This window comes from Drechmeria coniospora, chromosome 01, assembly GCF_001625195.1.
Source record: "Drechmeria coniospora strain ARSEF 6962 chromosome 01, whole genome shotgun sequence".
NCBI lineage: Eukaryota > Fungi > Ascomycota > Sordariomycetes > Hypocreales > Ophiocordycipitaceae > Drechmeria > Drechmeria coniospora.
The window spans coordinates 334,907-356,609 of NC_054389.1; the positions used below are offsets into that span (position 1 = coordinate 334,907).

The window sequence follows — 21,703 nt, forward strand, 5'->3', positions numbered from 1 at the left end:
ATAATTCGTCACCCTTGAAGCCTGGAATGTTACTGTCACTCTACTTGGTTTTACAGCCTTGCCTGCATTGAATGTTCCCATACGAGTATGAGAACACGCACCAGGCTGGGAATGTCTCGTTGCCGATGATAGAACCTTGCGTATGCCAGGTTAGATTATTCAAGTTACAAGTGTCTGTCGACTGCTATACATGAATTTCCGAGACGACCTGATGGATAAGAGGTCATTCTACATGTCTATTCAACGTCCCATGCTCCTCTCAGTTGATCATAAATTTGTCAGCAGTGCGCATGACATTGGTACAACAGCAGATACTAGCACATCACGCGGCGAAGTAATTTTAGTAACATGGGTGATATTAGGTGAAATGAATGAATCTTCGGGTTTTGTGGAGGGTAATCATGACCCATTTGTCTACTTCTAGCTAGAACTGCAGGTTGTTAGGTCAGAAGTGACAGTAGCAAAATCTATACGTCTTACGATAGCGACAAGTCTCCGAGACGATCATGTATTAGCTGGCGGCGTTAAAATCTAGCAATAATATTTGTGAGCGGGAGGCTCTACAACTACTTATTCTGTTTGCGCAAAGTCATGGCCGTCAGAACCCCCTCACACATACATGCAAACAACGTAACATCCTCCACCCAGACTCATGCAATGATTCCACCGGCCAGTTACTCGAGCTTGGCCCCCCAGCAATATTTTAGACCAAGTTTGGGCCATAATGTATCGCAATTTGCTCAGCTTAGCATGAATCGCCGCGTACAATTGAGTTCCAGTTACCTGACTCAAAGTTTTGTCCGGAAACCCAGCTGGCGACAGGCGCACAAGTATTAACGATGTGCTGAGCACTATCGGCAATCCAGTCCCAGTTGTCTAGAGTCTTTGGGCTCGAGTTCTATACAATACATTAGTCTGTGTCAGATGAAATATCATACTTGTGGATCCTCGATGAAAAGCGAAGATGCAGGGAAACGCTAGACTCACGTCGTTGCACCACCAGATGGCTGAATTATACGAACAACTAACCCGGCCACAATTTCCAGGACCTGGGCCGTTGCGGGGCGCAGCTCCCAAGCCTCGAAGGTATCCAATACCATCCTGAATACTGCCTTTGTTGGCAAGCGGCCAGTTACCGCAGTTCACGGCAGTACGCTTGTGTTTCAAAGCCCTTGCCTCGGGAGCGTGTGCGATGTTGGGATTAATTTGTAGTTTAAAGTCGGGGTTAATTTGGAGAGCTTGTGCATAAACATCCTGGACTGTGCCGTTCAAGACCTCTGTCTTGCCAGGGGAAACTTCAATATTCCACTCCAGCGTTTCAACGCCGTATCCGGGGATAGGTGGTTCCATTGCAATGGCCTATAATCCGTGTAGTTAGTATATATCTTTACTTCCAAGTTTCGAAAAAGCATACGCCCGTTGCCATCACAGCAAAATAAACAGGTGCAATAGAAGTTCGCATTTTGTTTAAAACTGAAGGGTGGTTAGAACTTGGTGTTTGAAAAGGCAATGAAAGCACTGATGCTGTTGAACGTTTTAGAGATGGACTCAATATTGTATCTTGGCGAGGGCTCACGGAGTCTTTATAGATATTGATTAAAGTTACCTTCGTATTCTTCGGATTAAATGCATATGGATAAAGTTATTAGTCCTTATCAAATTTGGTATATTGCAGGCATAGGCGAACCATATTGCATGCTACACATTAAGACATTCAAAACCGATACAATCGAGTCACGGTTTTTAATCAGTACGTTGAGCTAACTTAACAAAGAAGCTGCCCTCTAGAAAAAGAAATTTTCATAATACAATACGACTACATTTTTGCAGGCCGGGAGTATCGAACAGGTGCACCTTCCGTATTGTGGGAGGGTGTCCGAGGCATATTCTGGACTGGCATACAACACCCGGGGTCGTGCAAGCTGCAGCTCGTATTAGGTATTCTATAAGTTAACTGCTGCAAATTTGACGATACAACCATAAAACTTCGCAATCAGAAGTCTATGTGTAATCGAAGGCTGTAAGTAGTCTTGAGCAGCCTCTCCTTCTATTTTTGGGGAGAGCGTGCGAGGCATATTCAAGTTTCCTTAGTATTTAGTTACACTCGGAGTGGTGCCTGCGGCGGCTCGTAGCTAGCATGCTGCAAGTAAGCGGCTGCAGTGTTGGTAAGAACAGAACAATATTTCTTCGATTGGTAGTCCGAGTTCGAAGTAAGCTCCTGCATCGACCCTATCTCCTAACAACCGTGATACGTAGTGGCTGTACTGCCTTTATCTGACACAATAACGTATCTGAAAGCCTTGTAATGGTGATCTCCCTCACAGAGTATGCAGTTATATCGGAGTACGAGTACTAGTGGCCAAAGAGCGGAATATCATGCTATTGTGTAAATGTACGAAACAGTCCATCCATGGACGGCAAGTGAAGGAGATTTCCCTGCCGCTATGGCCCACAGAAAATGTTATAAAACCTATTGAAACAGGAATAACAACCCAACACATGCCAGCCAACAAGGCCAAGACAAAGTCGGTACTCCACTTAGATTGTACAAGAGGTACAACCAACTGCATAGCGAGCCGCCTGGGCCACCCTAATCCCACGGTGTGTCGTGATTTTCCCACGGTGCCATGGCCCAATTCGGTAGTCTGCATATATAAATATATAAAGATGACATAAGTACGGAGTACAGGTAATTCAGTAAGCTAAATGTATTCCTGTTCCCTAGTAATTTTGGTACACTGTAGATAGTATATACGAACACAATTACCTTTACTGCCTGCACTGACTGTACCAACTACACTAAAATCCTACTAACTGTAATGCCTGCGCTGCCTGCCTGCGCTGCCTTTGATAAAGATTAGGTCGTTAAATAGAACCCCCTACCTTACCAAAATGGATTTGCCTTGTTACCTTTTGCATAGAATGCATGTGCAGCAACTGTATGGCCAAGGAATAAATGCAAGAAGCACATCTATATGCAGCACTACACCATATAGCGATTTCCATTCCAAATTTCGCCTCGCACTCTAGTCAATTGGAACTGCTAAAATAAAGGCATAACAGCTTTAGAATGTTGGTTTGGGTAGTATTGGCAGCATACTTAAATAGCGTTAACTGACTGATGTTGATTTTCTTGCTTGTTGAGGATATGCGTTGGAAAGGTGCACGTTGTAGGAATATTGTAGTGCGGCTATTATCGGTTAAATTCATGGGTGGAAGGTACTTAGATGCACTAATAAATTTGCCGAGACTATAAGTACTGTATATCCCTTTTGCCAAACTGGGTCATGAATACGTATGTTATGGCGCAGTTACTAGGACAGGGTCGGGGATTTGTAAGATCGTGCATTGACTACAAGGCATGAAGCTAAGGAGGGAAGAAGAGAGTATACCCTAGAGGCATCCGGACCGCTTATATCCTTCCATCCCTGTGCCGTAACTCTGTTCCTTCCTGCCGTGATTTACGCACATTGTGCTGTGAATTCTGTTCCTTGTGCTAGCTACAGTTATGCTCTTTGTGCTGTAAGTCGCTGTTCGTTGTACTGTAACTCTGCTGTACGTATAGTAAATCAATCTCCCTTGTACTGTATTTCTGCCCTACGTATTATGAGTTTCTGTTCCTCGTACTTTAAAACTGCTGTGTCTACTGTAATTTGCATGCCTATGGACTATCACGTAACGGTTCCGTTTCAAGTCACCCCCCTCCGGTTAGAGGCTTAGCCTTAGGCCGTATTTTGCCTATCTTTGATGTTCTCGATTTCCGGGTTGCTGCTCCTTTGACCTAGGAGCGGGTTAATAGCCACTTTCCTTAGCTTTTATGCATAAAACCATCAGTAGACTTTCCAGGTAGCGGGTAGGTCTAATTCGTAATATCCTCCTCGTTCTTCAAGTTTCTAGAATGGCCCGGCCTAGGTAAAGTTTAGTTTCTTGCTAGGTCACCCTGAGCCCTATCCTCATCGGTCGAAATAGACCTAAACCCCTTTTTCGAAATCTAGTTCTCGGCGTTTCTTATTAGCCTGCTCGCTGTATTTTTCTGCTTACCAGTTTATGCTGCCTCTAGCTGTTTATATTACCTTGTTAATTATTGGACTGCTTCCCGAATTAAAACTTTTTCCAATTAGCGTATTCTTCCATATATTTCTTGAAATCCCACAACTTCCTTACCTTGTAGCCCGTTCCTACCTCGAATCGCGTTATCCTGATTGAGTATTGTAGTAAGGATGCCAATGCTAAATCTAAGATAGGAAGGACGTCTAACCAGGTATATACAGCATAATTTACTACCAGTAAAAGTAGCTGGTTAAGATACTAGTTTATAATCTCCATCTTCTCTTGCACTTTGCAAGTAAGACAGTACGAAGAATATCGCACGGACTGGGGAATTGATCAGGCTCGTAATAGCAGAAGGGGTGCTAGTTAGTAACTGCGCAAGAAGCACAATTTTAAGGAAGTCAAATCTACTCGTTATGCCTAGAGTTTGGAAAAAAAAGAAACGTGTATGTATGTATATATTGACCAAGTCAGGTCAATGCGTAGGCAAAGTGACCTTGGAGCGGATTTCGCGTAACCTTGCGACTAACTGGGGAATAAGTAGGACGCGTCAGCACAACCTCCATTTCCTCCCTCTGTACTAAATTGAATCATTGAAAGAGATCTCTTGTTATCAATTTCTCCCAGAACCTAACCAAGAAGAATAATATTCCATCGATTGGATAGTCCGGGTTCGAAGTAATCTCTTGCGTCGACCGTAACTCCTAACATACAAATTAACCCTACGACCTCTACAACAATGCTACTAGCTTTAAGAATTGCAAGCAAAAATAACTACAGTATAGCTAACTACAATAGCCAGCTTTTCTCTCCGCTAAAGGTAATAAAGTTGGAGAAATAAGCACTGGAAAAAAACAAACGGCACTCCCAACGCCCACATTATATAACTATAAATTTCGAAACATAGGAATATAAGTATGGAACTTTTATTCAAGAGCACACCGTTACTATCCGGGTTAATAATCCAAGTATACGTCCGTTCGTTCCGATCTTCCTTGCAGCAGGGGTTATTGCTCTTAATATAGGTCGAGTAATCTGCTTCTCCCGCACCGTCGACTGGGTACTCATTTATCGCAGTCAATGTTGCATCTCGACTACCATCACTACAGTGGATTTTATCAAGCGAGGAAGTAGTGAACGTCCCCTTTACGGTCTTTGTTGAAATGGCTGGTTTCTGATAGTGAACAACCTAAGTTTACCTGTGCGACAGAGGACGGTCGCTATGCTGATTACCAGGCGCACTGGATTGGGTTCAAGTTGAACGAATTCGAAACAAAGGAACAGGTGGTTTGGGACGATATGTGCAGTGACCCCAAAGCGGTATGTGAGCTTAGAAGGGCCTTGGTCTGCCCTACGTGGGATACGAATGCGACTGACACACTGCCCCCAATGCACTTTGATCATCCAAAATGCTATCTTTCTATGTATTCTAGCGACATACCAAGTTTATAGAAAATTAAGATAAATTGGAAAATCGTTTGCAAAATATACATAAAGGGTAGGTGTCTTGCATTTTTCTTCGGAGCAGTGGGAAGCATTGCACGGACTTGGAAATTAAAAGTAATGCTGGTACTGGGTAATGCTGGATGGAATTCACTCAAGGCAAGTACCTTGATAAGGTTATAGCCGTGTTAGCCACTAATATAGGTTCAACTGATCAGGAGAGGATTTGATCCGCATTGTACGATCGTACCTAGAGTAGGGTGGGATAGCCTACCTTCCAGCAACTAGTTAAAAGTATATATAGGGGTTACGATTCCCACCCACTTTAATCCGTAACAAGACAGGAATTAAACGGGATTCAATACCCGTACGCCTATTGCATCCCGTAATTGATCCTCTGATCCGTGCGAAACACTTCTACTATACCCTTGGCATTACTTGCATGCACGAAAGTTGCAACTACTAGGGTTAAAATAGTACTAACCGAGTAAGCTGTAAGCAATTAAAACACAACTCTCAGAAGCCCAGTTACTTCCCTTTTCGAATAGCTTTAATCTACAGCTTACAGCTAGAGCGGCTACTGGAGCAGCTACTACTCTAGCTACTAGGGCAGCTGCTATAGCAGCTATATGGCAAGAGGCTGTAATGGAAGAGGGATGTTTTTCATCAGTAGGGTTAAGTGTTTGCAGTGGCCACACTACAAGCTTAATTGCAAAAATCTCGGAAGCGTCCGACACAATTGTCGTTAAGTAGATATTGCTATCCTAGTATTAGATGTGCGACGCAGTTAAAACGGTAAAGGTGTTCTAGAGCGAGTGAATAGTTGGCCTAGAAGGCAGGTCTTCAATTACCGACCTCGATAATAGATGGGGTATTAAATAGTGCCCAGGCTGTCAGAAGGAATTGCAGTAGTACTCGCTGCAGCATACGGTTATTATGGAAATTAAGAGTTGCAAAGGCGCATAGATGTAGCCAAAAGGCTGCAATGCATACCGTTGACTTTCAACAGGAACAGACCGACCGATTACTTGACTTATTTTGTAAATTACTTTGCGCGAATAGAAAAGCGCAAATTGTACGAATAAATGCTGGAAAAATGCAGCTGCGTGCCCGACCGTGGATAAGAGTGGATATTAACGGCCGCTGAGCGCACGGAGGGAAAATAGCGGTGGCGTTCTACTCAGCCGCTAAATCAGCCTCCAAACCCCCGCCGTGGATCTCCTGCTGCTATTCTGGGTACGCACTATTTAGACGATAAGATAAGTGGTCTGATTTTGAGTTGAATCGCTGCCTATAACTAAGGTTTGCATAGGGGGCATGGAATCAACTGCTATTCTAACGATGCCCAATATTTAGACAATCAGGTACGTGGTCTGATTTTGAGCTGAATTGCTCGCGTGGATGCAAGGTTTGCGAGGGAGTAATGGAGCAACTGTTATTATAACTACGCCTCGTTTAGACGATATGGAAGGTAGTCTGATTATAAGCTGAATTGCTCGCCTACTGGCAAGGTTTGCGGAAAGGTATTACAATATAGGACTGCTCATTCCGGGTTTAAGCTTTGTTTGGCACTAGCTATGGGGTATTGTCCTCACTCTAAATCTAGACCCCTTTTGTAGGGATGGGCATATATTATATCATACGAGATTAACCTAATGCAAAGGTAAAATCTTTAGTAACGGATCCCTACGCATAAAGACTAGTCACATTTGACATTCACGGAGCAGTACTATATTCAATACAGATGGATCATATAAGTCAGTAGCAGGCTAGGGAAATAAATATATAGGATGTATAAAAGGATAGCATCCACTAAGAGATACCCCTAGAGAGGATCTCCTATCTCCTACTCCAACAACACTTTACTAAATACTTCGTAACAACATTATTCAATACGAATATTTTACGGTGCGTGCCTTATTTATACGAAGTATATATTTTGAATTGTATTACAATTGGTATTGTTTTATTATTTTACTTTCCACCCGATTTATTCAATATATTCCCCAGAACCCCTACTTTTAAACTCCTAATCAGAGCGCATTATGAATATCAAAAGCTCAGTAAGATTTGCTCTTCTTCTGTTATATACAAATTTTGCTTTTGGAGCGGCATACAATGATAAAGGGACAGTACTTGTTGAATTTCAGCCCTTTGAAATAATTTGCTCTAGCACAATAACAGAAAGCTATAGTATTCGGTATGATGCGCTTAGGGTAGAAACCCATCCATATAGAATGTTAATACTAAAGCAGGTATTAGAACGTATACTGTATATACAGGTTCGAATACCTTTACAGGACCATTTACTACAATTACAGGTATTGGTACAGGTACAGTACTATCTACAATATCATTGAATCCAACGGGAACAGGGAGAACCGGAACAATTATAGTAATAGAGCCAAGTACAATAGAGGGATCATTTACAGGACCATATACAACTATTACTGCAGTTGGGACTAGTACGAATACTATTACACTATTACTACCGCCTTCTAATACGGATAAGACAGGGACGTTAGTTATTATCGAACCGAAATCAACATTTACCGGTCCGTACACAACCATTACGAGCAAGGGAACGGAACTACTAGAGTCGACTTTAACACAAGCACCAAAAGGAACCTTTAAGACAGGGACAATCCTTATTGTCGAGCCAACATTAGTAGGGTCGCTAACGGGTGGATATATAACTAAAACGACATTTGGACCAACGCCTGGTACTAGTTCGATTATACCACAACCCGGATGTATAAATTGTCCTACTACTATTATTATAACTGTAACTCCCAATATACTGACCCAAGTTACAAGTGGGCCCGTAGCGGGAACAAGCACGATATTGCCTCCACCCGGATGTATAGGTAGATGCCGTACAAGGCTGATTGTAACAGTTATAGTCGAGTCAACATTTGGTCCTACACCAGGTTTAACGACAATTTTACCGCCTCGTGGATGTATAGTAAACTGTAGAATAAGAATTATTGCAACAGTTACAGGGGGATATACAACCGAGATTACGCATGGGCCGGAAGCAGGAACAAGTACAATACCACCTTTAGCTGGATGTCTAGGTAGCTGTCCAACAAGGATTGTCATAACTGTTAATACTGCAGGCGTCGTAACAGAGTCTACGATAGGACCGAAACCGGGAACCAGTACTATCTTGCCTTCTACCGGCTGTACTGGAAACTGCCCAACTAGGATTATTATTACTATAGGTCCTACTGGCGGTACAACTACTGAATTAACCTATGGACCGACAGCTGGAACGAGTACAAGACTACCATCAGCAGGTTGCATTGGCTATTGTCCTACGAAGGTAATAGTTACCGTAGGTACGACAGATGCAATTACAGAATCCACCTATGGACCAACGACCGGGACTAGTACAATTCTACCACTACCTGGCTGCAATGGCAACTGCCCTACAAGAATTATTGTAACAGTAGGTACTAGTGGTCTTGTTATTGAATCTACCTACGGACCAACAGCTGGTACAAGTACAATACCGCCTTCATCTAAATGTATTGGTAACTGTCCTACAAGGATTGTTATAACTATCGGTACTACAGGCGTCATAACAGAGTCTACGATAGGGCCAAAACCAGGAACCAGTACTATCTTGCCTTCTGCTGGGTGTACTGGAAACTGCCCAACCAGGATTATTGTTACTGTAGGTCCTACTGGCGGTACAACTACCGAATTAACCTATGGACCGACGGCTGGAATGAGTACAAGATTACCGTCAGTAGGATGCGTTGGCTATTGTCCTACAACGGTAATCGTTACTATAGGTACAACAGATGCGATTACAGAATCCACATATGGACCAACGGCCGGGACTAGTATAATCCCACCACTACCTGGGTGCATTGGCAACTGCCCTACAAGAATTATTGTAACAGTAGGTACTAGTGGTCTTGTTATTGAATCTACCTACGGACCAACAGCTGGTACAAGTACAATACCGCCTTCAGCTGGATGTATAGGTAACTGTCCTACAAGGATTGTTATAACTATCGGTACTACAGGCGTCGTAACAGAGTCTACGACAGGGCCAAAACCAGGAACCAGTACCATCTTGCCTTCTGCCGAGTGTACTGGAAACTGCCCAACTAGAATTATTATTACTATAGGACCTACTGGCAGTATAACTACTGAATCAACCTATGGACCGACAGCTGGAACGAGTACAAGATTACCATTAGCAGGATGTCTTAGCTATTGTCCTACGACGGTAATAGTTACAGTAAGTAATACAGACGTTGTTACACAATCTACAAATGGACCTATAGCCGGAACCAGTACTATTTTGCCCTCTTCTGAATGTCAGGGTAATTGCCCAACGATAATTATTATTACTGTAGGTACGTCTGCGCATTATAATAGTACCGTTACGACCTATGGTCCTACCGCTGGCACAAGAACGATTCCTCCGTTACCTCTATGTATGTCAAACTGCTATACACAAATAATAGTTACCATTACAGGCGGTTTTAGTACTACGACGACCTTTGGACCTACTCCTGGTACCAGCACTATACCACCAGAATCCGGATGTACTGTTAACTGCTTTACGAAAGTTATTATCACAGAGGCTACTACAGATATTGTCACCAAATCAACAATAGGACCAACTAAGGGAACTAGTACGATTTTCCCATCGGAAGGATGTTTTGGGAACTGTCCAAAAACAATTATTATTACTATCCCGACAACAGGAGGCATTTTTACTTTATTAACATTTGGACCAACCGCTGGAACAAGTACAATATTGCCGACAAATTCTGAATGTCCCGACAATGCATTAATGCGCCGCCACAGGCTTGTACCAAGAAATGAGAAATGCCCGACAACAATAATTATAACTATTGCTACAACGAGCGTTGGTGTAGGTGTTACGACTGAAACAACCTTTGGTTCAACAGCTGGGACCAGTACTATACTGCCCTCTCCTGGATGCACCGGATTATGCCCTACTAGAATCGTTATTACCGCTACAGGCGTCTTTAGTACTATTACAACGTTTGGCCCAACCGCTGGGACGAGTACTATTCCGCCAACATTAGGATGTATAGCAAACTGCTATACACAAATTATGATAACTGTAGCACCTACTGGAGGCATTGTTACTGAAACTACGTTTGGTCCAACTACAGGCATACGTACAATTCTACCCTCGATCGGATGCACCGGATTCTGTCCCACGAGGATTGTAGTTACCGCTACAGGCGGTCTTAGCACTACTACGACGTTTGGACCGACTGCTGGGACAGGAACAATTCCACCATTATCAGGATGCACTTCAAACTGCTTTACCTATATTGTTATAACTATAGCACCTAGTGGAGGTATTGTTACTGAAACTACATTTGGTCCAACTACTGGCATCAGTACAATTCTACCGTCGATAGGATGCACCGGATTCTGTCCTACCAAAATTGTTATTACCGCTACAGGCGTCTTTAGTACTATTACAACGTTTGGCCCAACCGCTGGGACGAGTACCATTCCACCATTATCAGGATGTGCAATAAACTGTTATACACAGATTATTGTAACTGTATTACCTACAGCAGATTTTATAACTGAAACTACCTTTGGTCCAACTACTGGGACCAGCACTATTTTGCCATCTTCTGGGTGCACCGGGTTCTGTCCTACTAGAATTATTATTACCGCTACTGGCGGCTTTAGTACCATTACTACGTATGGCCCAACCGCTGGGACGAGTACCATTCCACCAACCTCAGGGTGTACAGTAAACTGTATTACACAGATTGTTATTACCGTAGCTCCTACTGGAGGTATTACTACTGAAACTACATTTGGTCCAACAACTGGCATTAGTACAATTCGACCTACGATTGGATGCACTGGATTCTGCCCAACTAGAATCGTTATTACAGCTACAGGCGGCTATAGCACACTTACAACGTTTGGCCCAACCGCTGGGACAAGTACTATTTTACCAACCTCAGGGTGCTCAGTAAACTGCTTTACACAGATTGTAATTACCGTAGCACCTACTGGAGGAATTATTACTGAAACTACATTTGGTCCAACTACTGGGACCAGCACTAATTTGCCATCTTCTGGGTGCACCGGGTTCTGTCCTACTAGAATTATTATTACCGCTACAGGCGGCTTTAATACTATTACTACGTATGGCCCAACCGCTGGGACGAGTACCATTCCACCAACCTCAGGGTGTACAGTAAACTGTATTACACAGATAGTTATAACTATAGCACCTACTGGAGGTTTTGTAACTGAGACTACATTTGGTCCGACTGCTGGGACTAGAACTATTTTACCCTCTTCTGGGTGTACTGGATTCTGCTATACTAGAATTATTATTACAGCAACAGGCGGCTTTAGCACTATTTCAACGTTCGGTCCATCTGCCGGGACGAGTACTATTCTACCAACATCAGGATGTACAGTAAATTGCTATACACAAATTGTTATAACTGTAGCCCCTACTGGAGGAGTTATTACTCAAACTATATTTGGTCCAACTACTGGTATTAGTACAATTCTACCCTCAATCGGATGCACCGGATTCTGTCCCACTAAAATCGTAGTAACCGCTACGGGCGGCTTTAGCACTATTACAACATTTGGCCCAACTGCGGGGACGAGCACTATTCCACCAATATCAGGATGCTCAATTAACTGCTTTACAAAAGTTGTTGTAACTGTGTTACCTACTACAGGTGTTATTACTGAGACTACCTTCGGTCCAACTACTGGAATTAGTACAATTCTACCTACGATTGGATGCACCGGATTCTGCCCAACTAGAATCGTTATTACAGCTACAGGCGGCTTTAGCACTCTTACAACGTTTGGCCCAACCGCTGGGACAAGTACTATTCCACCAACCTCAGGATGCTCAGTAAACTGCTTTACACAGATTGTGATTACCGTAGCACCTACTGGAAGAATTATTACTGAAACTACATTTGGTCCAACTACTGGCATTAGTACAATCCTACCTACTATTGGATGTACAGGACTCTGCCCAACTAAAATCGTTATTACAGCTACAGGCGGCTTTAGCACTCTTACAACGTTTGGCCCAACCGCTGGGACAAGTACTATTCTACCAACTTCAGGATGTACAGTAAACTGCTTTACACAGATTGTGATTACCTTAGCACCTACTGGAGGAATTATTACTGAAACTACATTTGGTCCAACTACTGGCATTAATACAATTCTACCTACGATTGGATGCACCGGATTCTGTCCAACTAAAATCGTTATTACAGCTACAGGCGACTTTAGCACTCTTGTAACGTTTGGCCCAACCGCTGGGACAAGTACTATTTTACCAACCTCAGGATGCACAGTAAACTGCTTTACAAAGATTGTGATTACCGTTGCACCTACTGGAGGAATTATTACTGAAACTACATTTGGTCCATCTGTTGGCACTGCCACTATTTTGCCCTCGTCTATATGCAACGGATTCTGCCCTACTAGAATCGTTATTACAGCCACAGGCGGCTTTAGTATTATTACAACGTTTGGCCCAACCGCTGGAACTAGTACCATTCCACCAACATCAGGATGTACAGTAAATTGCTATACACAGATTATTATAACTGAAGCACCTACAGGAGTTTTATTAACAGAAACTACCTTTGGTCCAACTGCTGGGACCAGTACTATGTTACCCTCTTCTAGTTGCACCGGATTCTGCCCTACCAGAATCATCGTTACCGCAACAGGCGGGTTTAGTACTTTTACGACGATTGGCCCAACTGCTGGGACGAGTACTATTCTACCAACATCAGGATGTACAGTAAACTGTTATACACAGATTATTGTAACTGCAGCATCTACCGGAGGGTTTATAACAGAAACGACCTTCGGTCCAACTACTGGGACCAGTACTATTTTACCTTCTTCTGGTTGCACTGGATTCTGCCCCACTAGAATTATAATTACGGCTACTGGCGGCTTTAGTACTATTACAACATTTGGTCCAAGTGCTGGGACCAGTACTATTTCACCCTCGATCGGATGCACCGGATTCTGCCCTACTAGGATTATTGTTACCGCTACAGGCGGTTTTAGTACTGTTACAACGTTTGGCCCAACTGCTGGTACGAGTACTATTCCACCAACATCTGGATGTACAGTAAATTGCTTCACACAAATTGTTATTACCGTAGCACCTACTGGAGGTATTATTACTGAAACTACATTTGGTCCAACTACTGGCATTAGAACAATTCTACCTACAATTGGATGCACTGGATTCTGCCCCACTAGAATCATTATTACCGCTACTGGTGGCTTAAGTACTATTACAACGTTTGGCCCTACCGCTGGGACGAGTACTATTCCACCAATATCAGGATGTACAGTAAATTGCTATACACAGATTATCGTAACTGAAGCACCTACTGGAGGTTTATTGACAGAAACTACCTTTGGACCAACTGCTGGGACCAGTACTATTTTACCCTCTTCTGGGTGTAGCGCATTCTGTCCTACCAGAATTATTGTTACCGCTACAGGCGGTTTTAGCACTGTTACAACGTTTGGCCCAATAGCTGGGACGAGCACTATTCCACCAAGGTCAGGATGCACTGTAAACTGTATCACAGAGATTATTGTTACTGTAGCACCCACCGGAGGTATTATCACTGAAACTACATTTGGTCCAACTGCTGGGACTAGTACTATTGTACCCTCAACTGGATGTACTGGATTTTGCCCTACTCGGATCGTTGTTACTACTACAGGCGGCTTAAGCACCATCACAACGTTTGGCCCAACTGCTGGGACGAGTACTATTCCACCAACATTAGGATGTACAGTAAACTGCTATACACAGATTGTTATTACTGTAATACCTACGGCTGGTTTTATTACTGAAACAACCTTTGGTCCTACTGCTGGGACCAGTACTGTTTTACCATCTTCTGGGTGCACTGGATTCTGCCCTACTAGAATAATTGTTACAGCTACAGGCGGTTTGAGTACTATTACAACGTTTGGCCCATTTGCTGGGACGAGCACCATACCACCAACATCAGGATGCACTATAAACTGCTTTACACGGATTATTGTTACTGTAGCACCTACTGGGGGTCCTATTACTGAAACTACATTTGGTCCAACTGTTGGGACTAGTACTATTTTACCCTTAATAGGATGTACTGGATTTTGTCCTACTAGGATCGTTATTACCGCTACAGGCGGCTTTAGTAGTATTACAACGTTTGGCCCAACTGCCGGAACAAGCACTATTCTACCAACATCAGGATGTACAATAAACTGCTACACACAGATTGTTGTAACTAGAGAACCTAGTAGAGGTGCAATAACCGAAACTACACTTGGTCCAACTGTCGGGACTAACACTATTTTACCCTCCGTTGGGTGCACTGGATTCTGTCCTACTAGAATTATCGTTACAGCTACAGGCGGCTTTAGCACTATTACAACCCTTGGTCTAACTGTAGGAACAAGCACTATTCCACCAACATTAGGATGTACAGTAAACTGCTTTACGCAGATTGTAGTTACTGTAGTACCTAGTGGGGGTGTTTTTACTGAAACTACATTTGGTCCAACTGCTGGGACCAGTACTATACTGCCCTCTCTTGGGTGTACTGTATTCTGTCCTACTAGAATCGTTATTACTGCTACAGGCGGCTTTAGTACTGTTACAACGTTTGGCCCAATCGCTGGGACAAGTACTATTCCTCCAACATCAGGATGTACAGTAAACTGCTATACGCAGATTATTGTAACTATAGCACCTACTGGAGGTATTGTAACTGAAACTACCTTTGGTCCAACTACTGGTATTAGTACAATTCTACCTTTAATCGATTGCACTGGATTCTGCCCTACTAGGATTATTGTTACCGCTACAGGCGGTTTTAGTACTGTCACAACGTTTGGCCCAACTGCTGGTACGAGTACTATTCCACCAATATCAGGATGCACAGTAAACTGCTTTACGCAGATTGTTGTAACTGTAGTACCTAGCGGGGGTGTTTTTACTGAAACTACGTTTGGTCCAACTGCCGGGACCAGTACTATATGGCCCACTCTTGGGTGCACTGGATTCTGTCCTACTAGAATTGTTGTTACTGCTACAGGCGGCCTTAGTACTATCACAACGTTTGGCCAAACCGCTGGGACGAGCACTATTCCTCCAACATCAGGATGCACAGTAAACTGCTATACGCAAATTGTTGTAACTATACCACCTACTGGAGGTACCGTAACTGAAACTACGTTTGGTCCAACTGTTGGGACTAGTACTATACTGCCCTCTCCTGGGTGTATTGGATTCTGTCCTACTAGGATCGTTGTTACCGCTACAGGCGGATTTAGTACTGTTACAACGTTTGGCCCAATCGCTGGGACGAGTATTATTCCCCCAATTTCAGGATGTAAAATAAACTGCATTACACAGATTGTTATTACTGTAGCACCTAGCGAAGGTATTATTACTGAAACTACCTTTGGTCCAACTACTGGCATTAGCACAATTCTACCCTCAATCGGATGCACCGGATTCTGTCCCACTAAGATTGTTGTGACCGCTACCGGCGGATTTAGCACTATTACAACTTTTGGCCCAACTGCGGGGACGAGTACTATTCCCCCAACATCAGGATGTACAGTAAACTGCTATACACAGATTGTTGTAAGTAAAGTACCTACTGGAGGTATTTTGACTGAAACTACGTTCGGTCCAACTGTTGGGACTAGTACTATACTGCCCTCTCTTGGGTGTATTGGATTCTGTCCTACTAGAATTGTTGTTACCGCTACAGGCGGCTTTAGTACTGTTACAACGTTTGGCCCAATGGCTGGGACGAGCACTATTCCCCCAATATCAGGATGTACAATGAACTGCTATACACAGATTGTTATTACTGTAATACCTACTGCTGGGTTTATTACTGAAACAACCTTTGGTCCTACTGCTGGGACAAGCACTGTTTTACCATCTTCTGGGTGCACTGGATTCTGCCCTACTAGAATTATTGTTACAGCTACAGGCGGTTTGAGTACTATTATAACGTTTGGCCCAACCGCTGGGACGAGTACTATTCCTCCGACATCAGGATGTACAGTAAATTGTTTTACACATATTGTTGTAACTGAAGCACCCACCGGAGGCTTTTTGACTGAAACTACCTTCGGTCCAACTGCTGGGACCAGTACTATGTTACCTACTTCTGGATGCACCGGATTCTGCCCTACTAGAATTGTTGTTACCGCTACAGGCGGCTTTAGTACTATCACAACGTTTGGCCCAACCGCTGGGACGAGCACTATACCACCAACATCTGGATGTACAATAAACTGCTATACACAAATTATTATAACGTTAACTCCCACTGGAGGTGTTATTACTGAAACTTCCTTTGGTCCAACTACTGGCATCAGCACAATTCTACCCTCGACCGGTTGCACTGGCTTCTGTCCTACCAGGATCGTTGTTACTGTTACCGGTGAAATTAGTACCGCTACGACGTTTGGCCCAACTGCCGGGACGAGCACCATACCACCAACATCTGGATGCACAGTTAACTGCTATACACAAATTATTATAACTTTAACTTCTACTAGAAGTGTCATCACTGAAACTACCCCTAACGATACTGCAGGACAGTCACTCGATACTTCTATAACGACAACTGTTCCCGGCACAGTTCCTGGGACATCTACTATAACACCTCCTGCAGACTGCACCCATCCATGTACAACAAGAATTATTATTACTACAACATCTAGCCAGCCACCTGATACAGTAGTAACTACTACTATTGCCGGCGCAAGTGCCGGAACGTCCACCATTCCTCCACCAGCAGGCTGTACACACCCTTGCACTACTAGCATTATCGTAGCAACAACACTAATGCAACCGCCAGATACAATAGTCACAACAACCGTATCTGGTACTTTGCCAGGAACGTCTACTGTCGCGCCTCCAGCAGGTTGTACACACCCATGCACAACGAGCATTGTAGTTACAATAACATCATCGCAAATATCCGATACAGTTGTAACAACCACAGTATCTGGTAGTCTACCAGGAACGTCTACTATTACACCACTCGTGGGCTGTACACACCCATGCACAACTAGCATTATAGTCACAATTACATCTTCCAAACCACCTAATACAGTTGTAACAACGACAGTAACTGGTACATTACCTGGAACGTCTACTATTACTCCACCGGTTGGTTGCACTCACCCGTGCACAACGAGCATTATAGTTACAATTACATCTTCCCAACCACCTAATACAGTTGTAACAACGACAGTAACTGGTACATTACCTGGAACATCTACTATTACTCCACCGGCTGGTTGCACTCACCCGTGCACAACGAGCATTATAGCTACAATTACATCTTCCCAACCACCTAATACAGTTGTAACAACGACAGTAACTGGTACATTACCTGGAACATCTACTATTACTCCACCGGCTGGTTGCACTCACCCGTGCACAACGAGCATTATAGTTACAATTACATCTTTCCAACCACCTAATACAGTTGTAACAACGACAGTAACTGGTACATTACCTGGAACGTCTACTATTACTCCACCGGCTGGTTGCACTCACCCGTGCACAACGAGCATTATAGTTACAATTACATCTTCCCAACCACCTAATACAGTTGTAACAACGACAGTAACTGGTACATTACCTGGAACGTCTACTATTACTCCACCGGCTGGTTGCACTCACCCGTGCACAACGAGCATTATAGTTACAATTACATCTTTCCAACCACCTAATACAGTCGTAACAACGACAGTAACTGGTACATTACCTGGAACGTCTACTATTACTCCACCGGCTGGTTGCACTCACCCGTGCACAACGAGCATCATAGTTACAATTACATCTTCCCAACCACCTAATACAGTTGTAACAACGACAGTAACTGGTACATTACCTGGAACGTCTACTATTACTCCACCGGCTAGTTGCACTCACCCATGCACAACAAGCATTATAGTAACGATAACATTATCGCAATCGCCTAATACATTTGTAACTACTACTGTTACTGGTACATTACCCGGAACGTCTACTGTTACTCCAACGGCTGGCTGTACACACCCGTGTACTACGAGTATTATCGTTACTATAAACTCATTACAGCCTCAAGATACTATCGTTACAACGACTGTATCTGGCACCCGTCCTGGAACGTCTACTATTACTCCACCGGCAGGCTGTACGCACCCATGCACAACGAGCATTATTGTAATGACAACACTATTGCAGCATTCAGATACAGTAGTTACAACTACGGTACCTGGTACACTTCCGGGAACGTCCATTATTACACCACCAGCAGGTTGTACGCACCCATGCACAACTAGCATTATCGTCACAACACTACTACAGCCTGCAGATGCAATAGTTACAACTACTGTATCCGGTACTCGTCCGGGAACGTCTACTATTACCCCACCGGCAGGCTGTACACATCCATGCACAACTAGCATTATTGTAACAACAACGCCAGTACAACCTCCGGATAAAGTAGTTACAATAACTATATCTGGTACGTTACTGGGAACGTCTACCATTACTCCACCAGCAGGATGTACGCACCCATGCACAACTAGCATTGTTGTGACAACACCAGTACAACCTCCAGATACAGTAGCTACAACAACCGTATCTGGTACGTCACCGGGAACGTCTACTATTACACCACCAGCTGGCTGTACACACCCCTGTACTACTAGCATTATCGTAATTACAACGCCACTGCAACCTCTAGATACAATAATTACAACTACCGTATCTGGCACTTTCGCTGGGACATCCACTATTACCCCATCGGCAGGCTGTACACACCCGTGCACAACGAGAATTATAGTAACCGCTACTTCTTACCAACCGCCTGATATTGCTATAACTATAACTTTCCCTGGTACTAAAGCAACAACCTTTACTATTTACCCGACATCAAACTGTAAACACCCATGTACAACTAGTATTTATATTATTACTGTACTCCCGGTCCCTCCTACAGCAACAACTACAACTACACTTGGTACGATTCCCGGAACCTCAACCATAACCCCACCGGGGGGCTGTACCGCCGGATGCACAACAACTATTATTGTAACAGCGTTGTGTTTGGCACCATCAGGATCGACTACACTATCTGCTATAAAATCAACTGGTACTACTACTACTTGGACGGTTCCTACATGTGTTAGAAATATGTACTTTAAGATCCTTGGCGGTGGAGGTGGTATGGCCGTTAATGGTATCCCTGGGGGTCGAGGGGCATTGATTTCTGGTCATGTCCCAGTAACGCCAGGGCAGTCGATCTTCGCTGTTGCTGGCGGCATGGGCGGTACTGGTCCCTCTGAACTTCCCGCTATTATTAATTCTACGTCTCCTGCGGGAACAAGTTGGTACGGTGACGGCGGGATCGGTATGCATTGCTCTGGCGGTGGTGGCGGCGCGTCCGCCTTGTACCTAGATAACGTCTTACTTGCTGTTTCGGGTGCGGGTGGAGGTGGGAATACTGCTGTGTCCAGTACTGGAGACCCAAGCAACCCCTTTGACTTTACCATCCTAGGCGGTACATCACTCGGAAATGCTGGAGAGATAGGTCGGCTTATATTCCTAACCTATACCACTGATAGGACTCAGAATATCTCTGTCATTTATGGCGGGGATCCTGGAACAATATCGAACCCAGGGGCTGGAGGTATATGGGATGGTAACTATACCTTAGTCGTTGGCGGTAATGCGGGAACGGGCCACGTTGGTGGTGACGGTGTAGTAGTTGATAATTACCTATTTGCTGTTGGCGGCGGATCTGGAGGCGGTGGCGGCGGTTATTTTGGCGGCGGTAGTGGAGGATCTCTTTACTATGATTCGCAGAATAACGTTAGCGATCGTTGGGCCCTTGGGGGTGGTGGTGGTGGCGGATCGAGCTTTCTATCGAATAATGTGCTCGATCCATCACAAGGCCTCCCCCCAGTAATTGCCGAAATTACACCCGGAAGTGTTACAATTTACTTTGACTAAGTTATATTACCTTACGAAAGCAGCAGTAATCAAGGTTTGCTACATATATTTAGAGTATTTTTCGTTCGGTACTGGCGGAATCTGGTAACGAGATCTCTTGCAATGATGCAATAAAGTACAAAGGGAGGAAAGGGAGGTTGCGCTGTCACGTCCTACTTATCCTCTCGTTGGTCGCAAGGGGATCCAATAGGGCACGGGTACTCGTGCATCCAAGTAATATTACAATAATATTATACAAGCGCTGTCTACTTCTAACAATTGAGTTCGCTAGAGTACCGTACGGTTTTCGATTACGTAGTCCTAGTCTAGGTCACTTTTGTTAAAATACCAATTTGTATGCGCAAGAGGAGGGGGTAGTGGAAGTGTATCGCACGGACCAGGGAATCAATCACGCTGTTGGTAACAGCAAAATGGGTGCCAGTTAGTAACTGGGTAAGAGTGCAAACTTGGGGGTGCCAAATTGTACAAACGAATGCGATTATTCTATTAAGTACAGTGCAGAAGAAAATGGGACTATTTATGCCTGAGAGGTAGTACCTCGACAACCTTGTATACCTGGGTCGGGGCCATAACTGCAGTACTAATGTGCGCATATATGAGTCTGTTAAGTCAGGTGGTCAGCTCATTATACCGCGCAGTATGCGCGTATGTAAGCCTGTTAAGCCAGGTAGCCAGTCCATTATACCGCGCAGTAGGTTACCTGCTTGGTCGTATTGCACGGTGCGTCACCGGCTTGATTGACCCTGCACGATAGTTCAAATTGCCAAGAGTAGTACTATTGGCTGGCAACGGCTGGTAGCCGTTGGGAGAATGGCAATTGGAGTTCCGATCAATTGACTCAAAGTGTTCGACTGGATATACTAATGCAGGTCGTATAGTAGTAGTGGGTTGGCTGGCAGTAGTACTGTCGCCAGTCGCTCCGAGTCGTAATAAGGAGAAGTAGTATGTTGTATACTATTGGTCTGTTATGGTATCGGACTTAGCCCGATATAGGAGAACGGAGGGAACCAAGGGACCCAGTAGGAAGAACGCACACAACTAGAAGCCCTAGTTGCCAAGTAGTTTTCCCTCCTTCAAGTCTTTTAATAAACATCATTGAGAGCCCTAGAGCAGTTGCCTAGTGACTCCGTAACA

The 21,703-nt window shown here is 44.0% G+C and overlaps 2 protein-coding genes across 2 annotated transcripts; one reads left to right on the plus strand and one right to left on the minus strand.

The window, feature by feature from the left end:
- Positions 1-745: 745 nt before the first annotated feature.
- DCS_00084 (uncharacterized protein) lies at positions 746-1,462 on the minus strand (the record flags this gene model as incomplete). Its single annotated transcript, XM_040797426.1, has 3 exons — positions 746-898; positions 1,030-1,359; positions 1,415-1,462. The coding sequence occupies 3 exons, from the start codon at positions 1,460-1,462 to the stop codon at positions 746-748; spliced, it is 531 nt and encodes a 176-aa protein (XP_040658309.1).
- Positions 1,463-18,778: 17,316 nt separating this feature from the next.
- On the plus strand, positions 18,779-20,569 carry DCS_00085 (uncharacterized protein; the record flags this gene model as incomplete). The annotated part of the gene is made up of 1 exon (XM_040797427.1): positions 18,779-20,569. One exon carries the CDS (start codon positions 18,779-18,781, stop codon positions 20,567-20,569), a length of 1,791 nt encoding a protein of 596 aa, XP_040658310.1.
- Between the last annotated feature and the right edge of the window lie 1,134 nt (positions 20,570-21,703).